This window comes from Lepidochelys kempii, chromosome 16 (genome assembly GCF_965140285.1).
Source record: "Lepidochelys kempii isolate rLepKem1 chromosome 16, rLepKem1.hap1, whole genome shotgun sequence".
In the NCBI taxonomy this organism is placed as follows: domain Eukaryota; kingdom Metazoa; phylum Chordata; order Testudines; family Cheloniidae; genus Lepidochelys; species Lepidochelys kempii.
The window spans coordinates 29,256,864-29,276,106 of record NC_136395.1 but is presented as its reverse complement, the minus strand read 5'-3'; the positions used below and the strand labels follow the sequence as shown (position 1 = coordinate 29,276,106).

Genomic DNA, 19,243 nt, shown 5'->3' with positions numbered 1-19,243 from the left:
AGGCTGCCCACAAGAAACAGTGAGACTATAAGAGATGCCCTCAGAGGCAGTCTCGGCTGGCCGGCCCCCCAGCCTGGTTGCTCTAAGGGCAAGCAGGCGGGGAAAAGGTGCTTTTGATGGGCAGCTCGGGGGGACCCCGCCAGTCCTCATCAGGGATCCACCCTCAATAAAGCTCCCCTTCTCCAACTGGTTGTGTGCTTTCCTCCTGGAATGGTTGCGGCTAACCTCGGACCGATGGGTCCTCAACACCATCTCCCGGGGTTACACCCTCCAGTTTACTTCCTCCTCGCCCAACAACCCCCCTCCCCCATCCCTATTGGGGGACCCCTCGCACGAGGCTCTGCTAGAGCAGGAGGTGGGGTGGCTCCTAGAACTAGGAGCAGTAGAGGCGGTGCCCGAGGAGTTCATGAGCAAGGGGTGTTACTCCCAATACTTCCTTATCCTGAAGGCCAAAGGGGGGCTCAGACCCATCCTGGACCTGCAAGGTCTGAATCAGTACATGGTGAAACTCAAGTTCCGTATGGTTTCCCTGGCCTCCATCATCCCCTCCTTGGATTCCGGGGACTGGTATGCTGCCCTCGATCTGCAGGACGCGTACTTCCACATCCATATATTCGAGGGGCACAGGCGCTTCCTCCATTTCGTGGTTGGACAGAATCACCACCAGTTCACGGTCCTCCAGTTTGGTCTATCCACTGCCCCCAGGCTGTTTATGAAATGCATGACGGTGGTAGCTGCCTACCTCAGACAGCGGGGGCGGGGGTCCAGATTTTTCCCTATCTGGACGATTGGCTGGTCGCAGGTGAGGGATCATGTGGCGCTCCTACTGTCCACGTGTACCACCTTGGGCCTGTTGATAAACAGCACCAAATCCATGTTAGTCCCGGTCCAACGCATAGAGTTTATCGGGGCGCTCCTGGATGCAGCGTCTTCCACAGCCTCTCTCCCGCCAGACAAATTCGAAACTCTGAAAGGTCTCATCAACTCGGTTTTAAAGTTCCCATTGACAACAACCAGGGTTTGCCTGCAGCTCTTGGGTCACATGTCGGCGTGCACGTACGTGGTCCATCACGCCAGACTCAGGATGAGGCCCCTCCAGCTCTGTGCCGGTCTCTGTGATCACCTCCCTACGGTGGTGGTCCACCTCAAATAACATGCTCCAAGGGGTCCCGTTCAGGGACAGGGCCCCATCATTGGAGCTGGTGTCCGATGCGTTGGACCTGGGTTGGGGGGCTCATATGGGGAACTTTCAGAACCAAGGCCTGGGGTCAGCCCAAGACCTGACCCTACATATAAACATCAAGGAACTCAGGGCGGTGCAGCTGGAGTGAATGGCCTTTCGCTTGCACCTGAAGGGCAAGGTAGTCAGGGTCCTCACGGACAACACGGCCTTGATGTTCTATAACAACAGGCAGGGTGGGCCTGATCCTCTGTCACGAAGCCCTCAGGCTGTGGGACTTCTGTATAGACCACGACATACATCTGAAGGCCTTCCACCTACCGGGCGCCTGGAACGAGAGAGCGGATCGCTTGAGCAGGGACTTTTCCTTGCAACACAAGTGGTCCCTCCACCTGGAAGTGGCCCACCGATCTTCCGAAGGTGGGGAACTCCCCAGGTGGACCTATTCGCAACTCGGCAGAACTGGCGATGTCCCCGGTTCTGCTCCAGAAGGGGTCTGGGGAGGGGCACTATCTCCAATGCCTTTATCCTGTCCTGTTTAGGCCGGCTTCTCTACTCCTTCCCCCTGTTCCCTCTACTCAGCAGAGTCCTGGAGAAGATAAAGACGGACAAGGCCTGGGTCCTTCTGATTGCCCCGGCGTGGCCCAGGCAACATTGGTATGGGACCCTCACGGGCCTGGCGGTAGCTCCACTGTGGCCGTTGCCACTCCGCCCGGACCTGCTCTCTGAGGACCTGGGCCGCCTCCTCCATCCCAACCTAGTGGCTCTTCACCTCACAGCGTGGCTGCTCAATGGTTAGACAGAGAGGAGAGGAAGTGCTCAGAACAAGTTCAGCACGTCCTCCTTGAAAGTAGACGGCCCTCCACTCGCCGCACTTATTTGGCAAAGTGGTCCCATTTTTCTAGATGGGCGGAGGACCACAGTGTGTCTCCCATGACCATCCTGATCCAGCTTATTCTTGACTACCTCCTCCACCTGAGAAACCAGGGCCCGGCGCCCTCATCTATCAAGGTGCACCTGGCAGCCATACCAGCCTTCCATTCGCTGGTGCAAGGGCACACGGTATTTTCCCATGCTATGACTGGCTGTTCCTTAAGGGTTTGGACCATCTTTTTCCATATTCTAGACCCCCGGTCCTGCAGTGGACCTAAACCTGGTGTTGCCTAGTCTCACGGGGCCCCCGTTTGAGACACTGGCCATGTGCTCCTGGTCTCACCTCTAATGGAAGGTGGCCTTCCTGGTTGCAATCACGTCAGCCAGGCAAGTCTCGGAGCTCAGGGCTCTGACCTCCGAGCCGCCGTACACAGTCTTTCATAAAGACAAGGTCCAGCTCTGCCCACACCCCGCGTTTCTCCCGAAGGTGGTCTCCACCTACCACATGGGTCAGGACATTTTTCTACCGGTCCTCTGCCCCAAGCTTCATGTGTACAGTGAGGAGCACTGTCTCCACACGCTTGATGTGCGGCGGGCTCTGGCTTTCTACCTTGAGCGGACCAAGCCGTTCAGAAAGTCCTCGCAACTGTTCATCGCCTCAGCTGAGCACGCGAGAGGCCAGCTGATTTCCACTCAGCGGTTTTCCAATCGGATCACTTTGTGCATCCATTCCTGTTATGAGCTGGTGGGTGTCCCCCGGCCACCCATTGTGAGGGCACACTCGACTTGGGCGCAGACCTCATCAGCTGCCTTCGTGGCCCACGTCACCATCCAGAACATTTGTTAGGGCTGCCACGTGGTCTTCGGTTCACACATTCACCTCGCACTATGCGATCATCCCCCAAACCACAGATGACACCAGATTTGGCAGGGCTGTCCTCCATCCTGGGAACTTGTGAATTCCTACCCACCTCCAACAGATATAGCTTGGAATCACTTATTGTGGAATACACATGAGCAATCGCTCGAAGAAGAAAAGACTGTTACCTTTTCTGTAACTGGTGTCTTTGAGATGTGTTGCTCATATCTGTTCCACCTTCCTTCCCCTCTGTCGGAGTTGTCTGGCAAGAAGGAACTGAGGGTGGGGGGAGCGCACAGTTCTCCTTATACCGCGCCCGGCAGGCGCCACTCCAGGGGTCGTGGGGGCACTCCCCCCTACGGGTACTGCTAGGGGAAAAACTTGCGGCACCGGTGCATGTGGCGAGCACGCACACCTATTGTTGAATAGACATGAGCAACACATTTCGAAGAACACCAGTTATGGAAAAGGTAACTGTCTTTTACTGTTGTTGTACCCAAGCTGAAAGGGACTAGATAACTTTGTAATGGGCCTCTCGCTTAGAGAGCTTAGTCGCAAGGGACAGGGCCTTAAACTAAGCAGAGATCAATAATTAACCTCTGAAAACGCAGACAAAACATTTCCCTTTGATCAGATTTCAGCATCTTTTTTGTCTGAGTCTGAAGTTCCATAGTCACTTCTGAAGTTTGATTTCATGGTTCTCAGACTGAGGTTAGTGAAATCCAATTTCATTTAGACTAACCTTGATGCTTTCAAATTAAAAACTGACTCCTAACAAGTCCTTTGCAGTACACTGTGTAGTAAGGTATATGTCTTCTTGCTTTCCCGTCCTTATAAATAGAATTAAAAATTATTCTAAAATTTGATTTGCATGTAATTCAGTTAAATTTAAATAATATAGATAATTATTTCTAATTAATTTTAATAAATACTGTGTTTGGGCTATAAATAGACATCAGTTCCTCATATTTCCATGGTCATTTTACAATTAGATCAAGAACGAATAAAGAATAAAGCAGCTTCACAGTATTTTGACATTACTGTAATGCACTTTTAAATGCCTGTATTTAGATAGGTTTCAGAGTAGCAGCCGTGTTAGTCTGTATTCGCAAAAAGAAAAGGAGTACTTGTGGCACCTTGGAGACTAACAAATGCATCCGATGAAGTGAGCTGTAGCTCATGAAAGCTTATGCTCAAATAAATTTGTTAGTGTCTAAGGTGTCACAAGTACTCCTTTTTTTTTTTTTGTATTTAGATAAAAACAGAATAGTATGTTTGTATAAATGATGCCTGCACACACTTCAGATTACCGTCAACTGCTATCATAGAAAAAGTGTATTAAATTCAATAATCTCATGTTGTGTTTCATTGTTCTTTCACTTTATTAATACTCCGGATCCAATTCTAGTGATGGTATCTCTCCTTTTTGTAGGTAGAAAGGAAGCGTCATATTGGAAATGACATTGTCACCATCGTGTTCCAGGAAGGAGAAGAATCTTCTCCAGCATTTAAGCCCTCCATGATTCGCTCTCATTTTACACGTATCTTTTGCTTTCTGTTTTTTTAATTGACTAAAGCTTGTTTACAAACCCCCATTAAATCCTTCCTATATGCCATTCACAGAAGAGAAAAGTATATTTTAAAAGGAAATTGCACATGCCATCTTATGGATTACTTTATTTTGTATCCCTAAATCTACCTTGTGAAAATTCTCCATTGTGAACTACGTCAAAGGTGTGCAGATAAAAAACAAGCAGACACTTTCAAATCAGATTTTATTATTAAAGAATTCTTCAGATGGGTTCACAAAGTTAACTCCATTTACATTTCCAAAAGTATATTTTCAGAAAATATTTCTGCTATTGATGTGAATAAATTTTTCAGTATCCACTGAATGCTGGTTGCTTCATGACATTTAGAGAGCATTTATTTTAGTTATTTACTATAGATGGAATGGGATACACAATTAATGTAAAAAATACCAAAACCTTCAGAGTGATGGGTGACATTTTAAAATTGCATTATGACCTATATAAATGAACACAATACTGAGAGTCAGGAACTTGTGAGTTCTAAACCAAATTCTGATATTGACTACATGGTCTATTGTTGTTACCCCTTTCTTCTTGCACACTTGTTTGTTTCATCCACATGTTGGATCTTGTCTTTTAGATATTTCTTTGAGCAGGGCCTATTATTTACTATATGTTGCTAAAGTGCCTAGCACAGTGAGGACCCACGTCATAGAGGCCTCTAGATGCTACTGCAATACAAATGTTAATAAGACTTGGGGAAGTCACTTTATCTCTCTATGCCTGAATTTCAGTATTAGTAAAATCATGACAATAATTCTTACCACATGGGATGTTGAGAGGGTTAGGTAATGAATGTTGGAGAAGAATATTTCTCTCTTATCTAACACACTCTTGGGTTTCAACAATATGAAAGTTCTAAAGCCATTGGTCCAGACATGCAAAACCTGTGAGAAAAATGCAGAAATTGGGCTTGTTTTTGTCTTAATTGGCTTGTGAGTTGCTTGTTGGCTAGTTTTTGGCTTGTTGCTTGTTGTAATTTGTTGCTTCTTTTTTTTAATTCAGCTTTCTGCAAGCAGGGAGCAAGCAGGGGCAAGTGGGGAGAGAGTCAGGGGTGTACAGCAGGCCCATCACAGTCCCAGACTGCACACCGGGGGGGACCTAGTCACATAGAGTGTTGCGGTTCTTAGGGATTGGCTTGTTTTGGCCTTGTTTTGAAATGCCATTAGCTTCATTTTTGGCTTATTGTGAAAGTTGGGGTGCTTATTTACCTTGTGAAAGTTGGCAACTGTGCATTGGTCCTGGCAGGGAGCATCCTGCACCAGTCCCTGCTATGTAATGTGGACACTCCCTAATGTGCCAGCTGCCAGTTCTTTTCAGACGATAGGTAGTGGTTGAGCTCCACCTTCTCCATGTAGCGGGATGGAAAGCTAATGTATGGCTTTACTCCCTCACTCTGTTAGCAAAGGTCCTGATGAAACTCAGGAGAGACACCAATTCTAATAGACCCCTTTTAGGACAAGACAGCCAGATTCTTGAGCCTGTTCACTGCATTACTAATCTCATCAGGTTGAGAGTCTGAATATACTGGATCATATGTGTAGAGCAAGTCTTTACATCTCAGCCTGGGAATTCCTCTCTGTTGCATGACTCTTGAGAGAAATAGAAATACTTACTTTGTCCAAGCAGGTGTCCCAGGTCATCGTGTGGCTCAGAAATGCTTTTGGGCTGGTGTGAAATCCTACATGGATCCTTTTACATACCCTGTGCAAAAGTCAGTTATCTATCACCTTCCGCTCTGTTTGTGGCACAGACATCTTCCCTCCAAGCCCACCTGGCAGTTGTTCTAGCATTTAAGGTACTGGATGTTAGGCCAGTGTCCACAGTAAGGTGGGCCAATGTTTTTGCTCCAATAGTTCATTCACTGAAAAGTGAAATTTTGGTCAACTTTAAATTGTTCACAAATTTGCTAAATCGTTTAGCTAGAAAAAAATCAGGGTTGATTAATAAAACAGCTAGAGGAGTAGGCAGTACCCACTTCGTAGCTTCTAGCCCAATGGTTAGGACGTACACCTGGGATGTGGAAGACCCAAGTTCAAGTCCCTACTCTGAAACAGGGATTTAAATCCAGATCTGCCCTCTCCCCAGATGAATGTCTTCACCACCAGGCTATTCTGGGATGGGTCTTTCTCCATCTCTCCTGCTGAAGCTGTTCCACTCTGTATAAAATATGTGAACAGAATAATGCAGAAAGAATAGCAAATGTGGCAGGTGACCAGCTTGGCTTAACAGAGAAATCTTCAGTGAGCTGAAACACAAAAGAAGCTTACAAGAAATGGAACTTGGACAGATGATTAGAGAGGAGTATAAAAATATTGCTCAAGCATGCAGGGGTGTAATCAGGAAGGCCAAAGCACAATTGGAGTTGCAGCTAGCAAAGGATGTGAAGGGTAACAAGAAGGGTTTCTACAGGTATGTTAGCAACAAGAAGGTTAGGGAAAGCGTGGGATGCTTACTGAATGGGGGAGGCAACCTAGTGGCAGATGATGTGGAAAAAGCTGAAATACTCAATGCTTTTTTTGCCTTGGTCTTCACAGATAAGGTCAGCTTTCTGACTGCTGCATTGGACACCACAGTGTGAGGAGGAAGTGAGCAGCCCTCAGTGGTAAAAGACAGGTTGAGGACTCTTTAGAAAAGCTGGACATGCACAAGTCCATGGGTCCGGATCTAATGCATCCGAGGGTGTTGAGGGAGTTAGCTGATGTGATTATGAACCATTGGCCATTATCTTTGAAAACTCGTGGTGATCGGGGGAAGTCACGGACGATTGGAAAAAGGCAAATATATAGTTCTCATCTTTAAAAAAGGGAAAAAGGAGAATCTGGGGAACTACAGACCAGGTAGCCTCACGTCAGTCCCTGGAAAAATCATGGAGCAGATTCTCAAGGAATCCATTTTGAAGCACTTGGAGGAGAGGATGGTGATCGAGAACAGTCAACGTGGATTCATCAAGGGCAAGTCATTCCTGACCAACCTGATTGCCTTCTATGATGAGATAACTAGCTCTGTGGATATGGGGAAAGCGGTGGACGTGATATACCTTGACTTCAGCAAAGCTTTTGATATGGTCTCCAACAATATTCTTGCCAGCAAGTTAAGGAAGTACAGATTGGATGAATGGATTGTAAGGTGGCTAGAAAGCTGGCTAGATAGTCTGGCTCAACGGGTAGTGATCAATGACTCAGTGTCTAGCTGGCAGCCAGTATCAAGCAGAGTGCCCCAGGGGTCGGTCCTGGGGCCAGTTTTGTTCAACATCTTCTTTAATAATCTGGATGATGGGATGGATTGCACCCTCAGCAAGTTTGCGGATGACACTAAGCTGGGGGGAGAGTTAGATACACTGGAGGGTAGGGATAGGGCCCAGAGTGACCTAGACAAATGGGAGGATTGGGCCAAAAGAAATCTGATGAGGTTTAACAAGGACAAGTGCAGAGTCCTGTACTTAGGACGGAAGAATCCCATGCACAGCTACAGACTAGGGACCGAATGGCTAGGCAACAGTTCTGCAGAAAAGGACCTAGGGGTTACAGTGGACGAGAAGCTGGATATGAGTCAGCAGTGTGCCCTTTTTGCCAAGACGGCCAATGGCATATTGGGCTGCATTAGTAGGAGCATTGCCAACAGATTGGGGCAAGTGATTATTCCTCGCTATTCGGCACTGGTGAGGCCACATCTGGAGTATTGTTTCCAGTTTTGTGCCCCCCATGGCAGAAGGATGTGGACAAATTGGAGGGTCCAGCGAGGGCAACAAAAATGGTTAGGGGGCTGGGGCACATGACTTATGAGGAGAGGCTGAGGGAACGGGGCTTATTTAGTCTGCAGAAGAGAAGAGTGAGGGGGGGATTTGATTGCAGCCTTCAACCACCTGAAGGGGAGTTCCAAAGAGGATGGAGCTAGGTTATTCTCAGTGGTGGCAGATGACAGAACATAGAGCAATGGTCTCAAGTTGCAGTGGGGGAGGTCTAGATTGGATATTTCATTAGGAGGGTGGTGAAGCACTGGAATGGGTTACTAAGGGAGGTGGTGGAATCTTCATCCTTATAGGTTTTTAAGGCCTAGCTTGACAAAGCCCTGGCTGGGATGATTTAGTTGGAGTTGGTCCTGCATTGAGAAGAGGGGTTGGACTAAATGACCTCCTGAGGTCTCTTCCAACCATAATCTTCTATGCTTCTATGAATAGGCACTGGGCCACACAAAGAGAGAATAACTCTGTTGCCTCGTGGCTAGGGTACGCACTTGGGAGATGCAACTTTACCGGTGCCAGTAGAAGTCGGCGCCTATGGGTGCAGCCTCCATATTACTGACACTGCTGGAGCTGTGCCACTGGATAATTACAGGTCCTAATATTTCTAGTGTAGACAAAGCCCAGAGCCTGATGGCAAAAGGTCCCTAGGTTTTATTAGGAGCACTCTAAAAACTCTTAGAAAGGTTCCTCAGATTTGTGTTTTCCTTGACACTGTTTATAGCTTAGAAGGTCATGTCAAGGATCAGTCAGTGTCAAGGAAATCTGCCACAACAAAATGTCTTTGATCTGTTTTTGTCTGAGATTTGCATCCACATTGAGCTATCTGGCTATTTTTCCATATGCATTGTTGCCTAGATTCTTACCAGAGTCATGAATCAAGATTGGTAATAGATCTTCGTGTAGTCATGAGAATTTACATTGCTACCCTACTAGGCCCTCTGCTTAACTGAATTATGCTAGAAGAATTTCTATAAGTCTGTGTTAGGAAATTTTATTAAACATGTTGAAACATGTTTTTTAATAATCCACTTTGTGGTAACTGTAGACAAGAACAAGTTATTTTCAACATCATTAAGCCTAGTCATGACTATCTAAGATTATGCTGAATATGGCTTGTCCTCATGTATACTGACCACAGAGTTGTGGTGACCATCACATTAGCTAGCTCAGTTGTTGAAAATAGTGTTTAAACACCATAAAACTTCTCATTGTAGACAATGACTAAGATACTTGCGCTTTTTAAGCCTTGCCATTTTAAACATTCATAAAAGAGAGACCCTACCAGAACAATCGAAGGTGCATAGACTAGAATTATATCAAATGTAATAAAGCAATTAATATATTTCACCATATTTCATCTGCTTTTTCAACAGAATGGGCATTTTCAAAACACAAGTGAACTCCATAGACATGAAAGTAATGGATTAATTTCTTTAACTTGCATGGCAGATATTTTTGCCTTAGTGAGATATAATAAGCAAAATGATAGTTACAGGTAGGTGCTAACTTTAACCAAATCATTCGTTTTGTTAGTTTGATGTTACAGTAGAAGCAGAAGTAAACCATTCTTCATAGTCCACCTATTGAATTCCGTGAATTGGGTGTTTTTAAGTGATCATGAAAGTCAGTGGTAAACGGTTCCATGGTGGGGCATAATGTAGTTGAGATCTATGGAACTTTTCCCCACAAATAAGAGTCACTCCTTGTAATACATAGTGTATTCTACTGTGCCTAAGCAGAGACTCTTATGTTCTGATTCAGTAATGTGACTGAGAATATAATCAGGTGAGGAATCCAGTATTATTGTGTTTATTCTGTACCCAATTGAAACTAGGCTTGCAGATAGGAAAATCTCTCTTTTGACTGTGTTACTCCTTATAATACTCTAGTTCTTGGCTCCTTTTATATATGTGCCTAGGGTTTGTGTTGGAAAATGTCTGTAATACACATTGTTAAAAAAAAAAAAGAGGTAATGTACACAGTGGTAGGATTTTGTAATTGACATGTTAAGTTTGTAATTTCATTTTTGTTTGAATAAGGACTAGACTTTGCCACTCTTGTTCTCATTGAATAGTGTATCATTCTACAAGAGTCAACTGAATGTAAAGTAATGTACCAGTTAATGGACAGGTGTCAGTATCTGATCCCAGGTGAATATCCTGGGACCATTCATTGAGACTTGCGATTTCTGAAGTGTTGGTATGCTGTTTCCCAGTAACAATATATAGTTCTTGTTTCTGCTTAAGAAGCATGTCTGGTACTCTTTGTATGTGACTTTCAAACCAAATAAATAGTAATTCTTTCATTAGGCTGAAAATATTTTCAGAAGAAAGTGTACCTCTCTTTGGGCCTCCCCTTCCATCCCCACCTGTATTCACAGATCACCAGGAATTCAGGGACTTTGTACTAGTGAAATGTAAGTCTTTTTGAGGTCAAAGAGACCTTTTTAAACTTTTAGTCTGATACATAAGAATCTGCTCTTCACACTTATTTGGGATATTGTAGATTGTAAATAATTTTTCTGCTGTGCAGTGTTACAGTTTTATATTGAGTCTTTTTTAAACTTCGGCTGTTCTATCCTCAGTGGAATATGAATTCCCTCAAACATTTCTATTTGGTTCTGATAAACACTGAATGCAGTTAATGCTTCCTAGGTTACCAGATCTATGAGCATTTCAGAAGTATTTGTCCCATTTTTGATGAATTGTTCATTTTTCAAAAGGTTTCTTCTTAAAGACAAAGAAGAATGATACTCAGAAACATATTAATCGAATGCCATTTCATATATTTAGCAGTAAAAGGTGCCAAACTGGCAGCTTTGGAGACTAAAATACTTCACCTACAGAAAATATGCAGCATGGAAAACAGTCAGTATGTTTCAGTGCTGTTATGAATATTTTAGTGCTGTTATGAAGCAGTTCTCGAGGAGAGAACTCAATCTTAATGGACTCATTCAAGCCGTGACCTCCAGCTAAGACTCCCAGGAAAGGGGCCACTGAGTACTAATCATGATTTTTGTAATGTAAACATCTGACCAATAGGAATTTGACTGAGAACTCACCAGTTAATTTCATGTAAGTCACTAAAGAATACTCGTTGATATTTAAATGGATTAGCAATGTAGACTCCTAACTCGTATACAAGCAAAGAGATTATTGGGCTGTGTCATCGAGATCTATGATTGCTCATTGCCTTTTAAAGCTAGAGGAATGTCTCTAATAGCTTTGATAAAATCTAATTAGAAAATGGCAAATTGCTTAGTTTATTGAAAACCGCTTTATCAATTACAGCAGTATTTGACGTTGTTTGGGCCTCAAATTGAACTTAGCAGAGCAATAAGGAACTCTGTGAACTTTTCAATACAATTCTAAAGTATAAGGCAGCTGGACTGACAGCCTGTGACATAGACAGTACGGTGGTACATTTTTTGTCATATGTCAAAGAACTTCAGCACGTTTACTGAGATTCAGGAAATGGTTCTTTTTAAATTGACTGTGAAATAGTATCTTTCTGGAGTTTACATAGTTTTTTTTGTGTCTATGAAAAATGATACTAGGTAAATAAAGTTTTTAGATGCTCAAAAGCAAATAGGGTTAAAAAAAACTCTCCATAGTCATGATGATAAAACAGCTAAAACTTTTAGTTCAAAATATGCACAAATGTGAAACAAACCCAAATTAGTAATTTTGCAGTGAATATGCTTACATGAAGACAACTTGGATTCAGTAAAGGACATGAAACCCCTTTAAGTAACACATCCTCCTTTATTATATGTTTTAGTAATAAATGGGGAAAAAGCCACCTTGGAAACCCCAACATTTGCTCAGAAACGGCAGCGCACTCTAGACATGCTGATTCGCTCTTTATACCAGGATCTCGTGCCTGATCTACACAAGGTAAATCCAAGACCTGAGTGATCTTTATGCACTTCATATCCCCCCCCAGTGGCATATTGAATGGCCTATTGCTCAAGAAGATATCCACTCTGGTGAGTACTAATTTGCATACAGTAAGTTGGATAGCAAAGGGGTGTTCTTCCTCTTTACATTTTAATTGCATGAAAATCAGCAGTAAGTCATAAGAACAGCCATCCTGGATAGCTCACCTGCACAGTCAAGGCCTTCACATTTATTCTTCCTTCAATGATTGGCTGATATGAGAAACGTTGCTACAGCAAGTCACTGAGTGAGGATGGTGCTTTATCTCTTCTCGTCACTAGGACTTAAGACAAATTGAGACAAGTCAGCCCTTACTCTTAATCAGTAGGAGGTCACGGGCACTTTTAGATGCAAGATCAGCAATAGATTGGACACCATGAGTCATCTTCTATTGGTGTCCAGGCTCAAGCAAAGATATCAGTGAATGTCTGTCTTAATCTCTTTGGTCATATGGCTACTTGCACTTATGTGACACCACATGTCAGATTGCATCTTCATCCTCTCCAAGTCTGTCTGAAGTCGATTTACCAGCCAAACAGACACAACATTACTCCATGAGTGCTTGTTCCCAGAGCAGGCAATTGTCCCGCTGGCTCTTCTTAAGCCATCAGCAGGAACAGGAAGCTATCCAAATAACTGGGATCCACCCTGCTCTGGACTGTGTGCCTCGTGCTTCCAGCTCCAGCTTCTTCGGCTTGACTTCCTGGCATCCCAACTCGTGGCATCTGAATTGTGGTTCTGATCTCAAGCTTGTCTCCTGCTTCTGATCTCCTGGTATCTTGATCCAGCTGATACTCAACTCCTGTTTTTTGACTGTGGACTCCAGCTCTGACCACCAGGTCTGGCTGCCAACGATTCAGCTGTGACACTCAGGGCTATTCATCTCGCTCTGATTCAGGATACCAGTGTCCAAGTTTTGACACTGCATAAACAGGCAAGGAGGAGCAAGATCTTCTCTCCCCATGCCTACAGGAATTCTACTGGAATCATGTGTTTTTAGCATCACATCAGTCTCATAGCCCTACACTCACCTGGGGTTCAAAACAATTTAGGTGACAACTCAGTAGAAAATGGTCCCTCAAGTGTTCAGTCCTTCAGATAAAAATTCAGAAGTGGGGTCATCCCTCCACATACCTGTTCATGACCACTTTAAACAACAAACATCGCACATTTTGATCCAGAGGAGAAATGAGTCCAGGCACCCTCTTAGATGCATTAGCTGGGACAGGAATATGATGCATGCTTTCCCTTGGTCACTCTAACTACTAGGGTCCTCAGGAATGTAATACAGGACAGGGTCAAGTTATGCTAACAGCCCCAGTGAGGGGGGTGTCAGTTTTAGTATTCAGAGACGGCACACTTATCAGTTCAAGTTACTGATCAGTCTGGACATCGTAATGCAGAACCAAAGACTGGTTCTACACCCAGACTTGGCCCTGGTCTTCACTAGGTGGGGGGTTGACCTAAGATACGCAGCTTTAGCTACATGAATAGCGTAGCTGAAGTCGGCGTATCTTAGGTCGACTTACCTGGCTGTGAGGATGGCGGCGAGTCGACCGCTGCCACTCCTCTGTCAACTCTGCTTCAGCCTCTCGCGAGCTGGCGTTCCAGAGTCAATGGGGAGTGCGTTCGGGGATTGATTTATCGTGTCTAGCTGAGACGCGATAAATCGATCCCCAATAGATCAATCACTACCCACCGATCCGGTGGGTAGTGAAGACATGCCCTTAGTGTCTCTACATCTTACAATTTGGATGTTTAGTAGGCTGATCTTGGAGGATAGACTTTCCTCTGCAGAGGTACAGGATCATAGAAATATAGAATATTAAGGTTGGAAGAGACCTCAGGAGGTCATCTAGTCCAATCCCCTGCTCAAAGCAAGACTAACCCCAACTAAACCATCCTAGCCAGGGCTTTGTCATTCTCATATTCTCATTCAGAGCTGAAAACCTTTAACAAGGCATACTTATGGGGCCAAGTGGAAACAGTTTTCAATACGGGCGTCTCATTATAATTTTACACGTTGGAGGGGTCTGTACCTGTTATTGAGGTAATCTGTTATCATTAAAGCATTCAAATGTCTTGACTAGATCTAGTGAAGTTCACTTAGCACTGATATCTGCCTATTATCCCCCAGTTCAAGAACACGCAATTTTCCCCCAGGATTTTATTCCTACTGTAACTATTTTTTTTGAAGGGGTTAAAGCCTTTTTTCCCATCCGTTAAGTATTTAAACACAGTCTTCCTGATGCAGCCTCCATTTGAACCTGTCATTCTGTTCTTTGTATCATTTGGCTATTAATATGGCAGTCTTGGTGGCTACTACCTCGGTTCGCAGAATGAGCAAAATCCAAACACTGATGGTAGGACCATCTTATACCACCTTTTGTGAGGACCATCTTATACGACCTTTAGTTACTCTTCATCCTCATTCCAATTTTTTGCCTAAAATAGTGTCAGACTTTAATTTAAATCAGTTCATTCAGTTGCCAGTGTTCTTTCTAAGACCTCACTCATCCACTGCAAAGACTAAACTTAACACTTTGGAAGCTTTTAAAAGCTACCTTATATTACTTCAATAGGACAAAACCATTCCACAAACCTTCAAGACTATTTATATCTTTTTGTAATAAGTCCAGAGGATATGCTGTTTCAACACAGAGACTCTCAAAATGGGTGTCAGACAGCATTAGAATTTCTAAAGAACTGAGTAAGTTAACTTCTCTGTCTCATATCGAAGCACATTCTGCCTTACACCAGGCCCCATATACTAGGCTTCAAGTCTCAGGCTCTCTCTTTCTACTGAAAATGTCATCATTGATATACTAGATAGCACCGTGATACATGTGAAGAGTATTGCAGCTGCTCCACAACCTTGTAAATCAAAAGGCTAAAGCATGCATTCTTAGATTCATCAGTAGGAGCAAATTTTAAGGGAGGGTGGTTATTTTTTGGTTAGTAATCTAAACTTGAACTGAGGTCACAGGAAAATGCTGAAAGAATACAGCAGAGTCAAGTAATGTCAGATGAAATTTTTAAAAAATTGAAGACGTTTGGGTCAGTAAGACTTTTTTTTTTTTTTTTTTTAAAGAACATGCTTAATAGGAGGTCCTTCAGTGATGTGTTACCAGAATCCCCTAGATCAGCACGGAAGAAAGAGGAGGCCCGTCAAGCGGAATTTGTCCGACTTGGTCAGGTAGGTTTTATGTAGAAAGTATTGGTCAAATTAATCACTCCACTGGGATGTGTGGAATAAGATCAGGGATGTGTGGCCCAAAACAGGCTTGTGAAATTCCAACTGGTTCTAGCTTATCTGAGGCAGAATGATACAACCAAATCAAGGTGCTGACTGCATTTACTGTTGTTAATTTAGTCATGAATCTCATTAAATATATTAGGAGCACTTTCAGGAACAAACCTGTCATCAGAAAGGGGGAGATGTATTTAATCTGTATTATGGTAATGCAGCATTTAACACTTATCTGAAGCATCCCCTTTATTTAGTAAAATTACATTATATTATGGGAAATATTTAGAAAAATGGTGATGGTAGCTCAAAGCAATTTACTGATTTTGTTTTAATTTTTTAAAGTAAATTGATGTACAATATAGTGAAGACAACAAATGCTGGGACAGAAAATTTACACTAGCAATAGGTTAATAACTAGGCAATAATATAAATGTTGGAAGTATAGTTAAATAGGGGATTGAGCAGAATTATATTCACAGAAAGAATAATGATCAGAGGATGAGTTATTAGGGAAGCTGATTTAAGTAAAAAAGATAAATAACTTTGAGATGCCACTGTGGACTTGTTTCTGGATAAAGAGTGAATCAAGGCATATGTGGAACTAGAAGGAAGCAAAGATTTAAATAAATCCAAAATATGACAGGCAGCCCTTTTTTGGTCTGGAAATAATTGGCTTAGATCCTTGGCTTCAGTTGAGGTTCAAAGTTCTCAATAGCGCAGCTCAGGCAGAGTAGTGCAAAGATGTATAGGTATTGTGAATTTGGACATCTCTCAAAATAAATTAGCTACTTGCAATGCTTGCTAAGAATTTAGTTTTCCTCTCAGTCTTTAAAAGGAAGTTAAGAACGTAAGAATAGCCTTACTGGGTTAGACCAAAGGTCCATCTAGTCCAGTATCCTGTCTTCTGAAAATGCCAGATGCTCCAGAGAGAATGAACAGAACAGGTAATCATCAAGTGAGCCATCCCCTGTCACCCATTCCCAGCTTCTGGCAAACAGAGGCTAGGGACACCATCCCTGCCGAACCTGGCTAATACCTAGGGCCCTACCAAATTCATGGCCATGAAAAACACGCCACGGACTGTGAAATCTGGTCTTTTGTGTGCTTTTACCTTATACTATACAGATTTCGCAGGGGAGACCAACGTTTCTCAAATTGGGCATCCTGACCCAAAAAGGAGTTGCAGGGGGGTCACAGGGTTATTTGAGGGGCGTCCCAGTATCGCCACCCTTACTTCTTCGTTGCCTTGAGAGCTATGTGGCCGGAGAACGGCAACTGTTGGCTGGGCACCCAGCTCTGAAGGGAGTGCCCTGCCAGCAGTAGCACAGAAGTAAGGGTCTCAATACCATACCATGCCACCCTTACTTTTGCACAGCTGCCTTCGGAGCTGGGCAGCCAGACAGTGGCGGCTACTGACTGAGGGCCCAGCAATACCATACCATAACATCCTTACTTCTGTGCTGCTGGTGGTGGTGGCTCTCCCTTCAGAGCTCAGGTCCCAGACAGCAGCTGCCACTCTCCAGCTGCTCAGCTCTGAAGGCAGCGCTGCCACCAGCAGCGCAGAAGTAAGGGTAGAAGTACCACAACCCCCCCTACAATAACCTTGCAACCCCCCGAAACTCCATTTTTTTGAGTTAGGACCCCTACAGTTACAGATTTAAATAACTGAAATAATGAAATTTGCAATTTTTAAAATCCTATAACTGTGAAATTGACCAAAATGGACCCTGAATTTGGTAGGGCCCTAATAGTCATTGATGGACCTATCGTTATTTAGTTCTTTTTTGAACCCTGTTATAGTCTTGGCCTTCCCAATATCCTCTGGCAAAGAGTTCCAGAGACTGACTGCGCGGTATGAAAAAATATTTCCTTTTGTTTGTTTTAAACCTGCTGCCTATTAATTGCATTTGATGATCCCTAGTTCTTGCATTTTGAGAAGGAGTAAATAATACTTTATTTACTTTCTCCACACCAGTCATGATTTTATAGACCTCAATTATATCCCCCCTTAGTCGTCTCTTTTCCAAGCTGAAAAGTCCCAGTCTTATAATCTCTTCTCATACGGAAGCTGTTCCATACCCCTAATCAATTTGTTGTCCTTTTCAGAATCTTTTCCAATTCCAATATATCTTTTTTGAGATGGGGCAACCACATCTGCACACAGTATTCAAGATGTGGGCGTACCATGGATTTATATAGAGGCAGTATGAGATTTTCTGTCTTACTATCTATCCCTTTCTTAATGATTCCCAACATTCTGTTTGCCTTTTTGACTGCCGCTGCACATTGAGTGGATATTTTCAGAGAACTATGCACAATGACTCCAAGATCTCTTTCTGGAGTGGTAACAGCTAATTTAGACTGTCATTTTATATGTGTAGTTGGAATTATGTTTTCCAGTGTGCATTACTTTGCATTTATCAACACTGAATTTCATCTGCCATTTTGTTGCCCAGTCACCCAGTTTTGTGAGATCCTTTTGTAGCTCTTCGCAGTTTGCCTGGCACTTAACTGTCTTGAGTAGTTTTATATCATCTGCAAATTTTGCCACCTCACTCTTTACCCCTTTTTCCAGATCATTTATGAATATGTTGAATCAGACTTGTCCCAGTACAGACCCCTGGGGAACACCACTATTTACCTCTCTCCATTCTGAAAACTGACCATTTATTCCTACCCTTTGTTTCCTATCTTTTTACCAGATACCAGTCCATGAGAGGACCTTCCCTCTTATCCCATGACAGCTTACTTTGCTTAAGAGCCTTTGGTGAGGGACCCTGTCAAAGGCTTTCTGAAAATCTAAGTACACTCTATCCACTGGATCGCCCTTGTCCACATGCTTGTTGACCCCCTCAAAGAATTCTAGTAGATTGCTGAGGCATGATTTTCCTCTACAAAAACCATGTTGACTCTTCGCCAACAAGTTGTGTTCATCTATGTGTCTGACAGTTTTGCTCTTTAATAGAGTTTCAACCAGTTTGTCTGGTACTGAAGTCAGGCTTACCGGCCTATATTTGCTGGGGTCACCTCTGGACCCCTTTTTAAAAATTGGCATCACATTAGCTATCCTCCAGTCATTTGGTACAGAAGCTGATTTAAATGATAGGTTACAGACTACAGTTAGCAGTTCTGCAATTTCACATTTGAGTTCCTTCAGAACTGTTGGGTGAAGACCATCTGGTCCTGGTGACTTATTACTGTTTAGTTTATCAAGTTGTTGCAAAACCTCCTCTAATGACACCTCAATCTGGGACAGTTTCTCAGATTTGTCACCTAAAAAGAATGGCTCAGGTTTGGGAATCTCCCTCACATCCTCAGCCATGAAGACCGATGCAAATAATTCATTTAGTTTCTCAGCAATGGCCTTATCATCCTTAGTGCTCCTTTAGCATCTCGATCGTCCAGTTGCCCCACTGGTTGTTTAGCAGGCTTCCTGCTTCTGATGTAGAAATTATTCCATAAAGAGGAATTTGCTTTCTTCTTTGTGTGCATTATTCAATCACTGTTGGTTCCATGTGACTATACGGTACTGAAACACTGGATTTTGATCTGGCTGTGGAGCTCTTCTCGTCAATGACAATATGGAAGTATAAACTAATTCAGATTCTCCTTTTGTCTTCTCACTGCTACTTTGTGCAACATTGGTGTTGTGTTCTGTACTATGAGCTAAGTATTTTTCAAAATCAGTATGCTTCTGTTTACCTGCATCTGGAAAGGTTTGTAAAGCTGTTCATGACAAATTTTGTTTATATCATTCCACAAGAATGTGCGAATAGTGCCACTTAGTATCTTGAAATGCACTTTTT

General features: G+C 43.3%; 1 protein-coding gene across 8 annotated transcripts in view; it reads left to right on the top strand.

Annotated features, from left to right (window-relative positions):
- Nucleotides 1–19,243, top strand: part of GARNL3 (GTPase activating Rap/RanGAP domain like 3) — a 232,634-nt gene that overhangs the window by 141,870 nt on the left and 71,521 nt on the right. For all 8 annotated transcript variants that reach the window (XR_013634773.1, XM_078849155.1, XM_073314497.2 and 5 more), the window contains 5 exons: nt 4,345–4,453; nt 9,699–9,744; nt 10,559–10,665; nt 12,030–12,145; nt 15,279–15,383. Coding sequence is in view for 7 of the 8 variants with exons in the window: in XM_078849155.1 (XP_078705281.1) it covers nt 4,345–4,453; nt 9,699–9,744; nt 10,559–10,665; nt 12,030–12,145; nt 15,279–15,383 (483 nt within the window). In the remaining variant the exon portion in view is untranslated. The remainder of the gene's footprint in view (nt 1–4,344; nt 4,454–9,698; nt 9,745–10,558; nt 10,666–12,029; nt 12,146–15,278; nt 15,384–19,243) is intronic.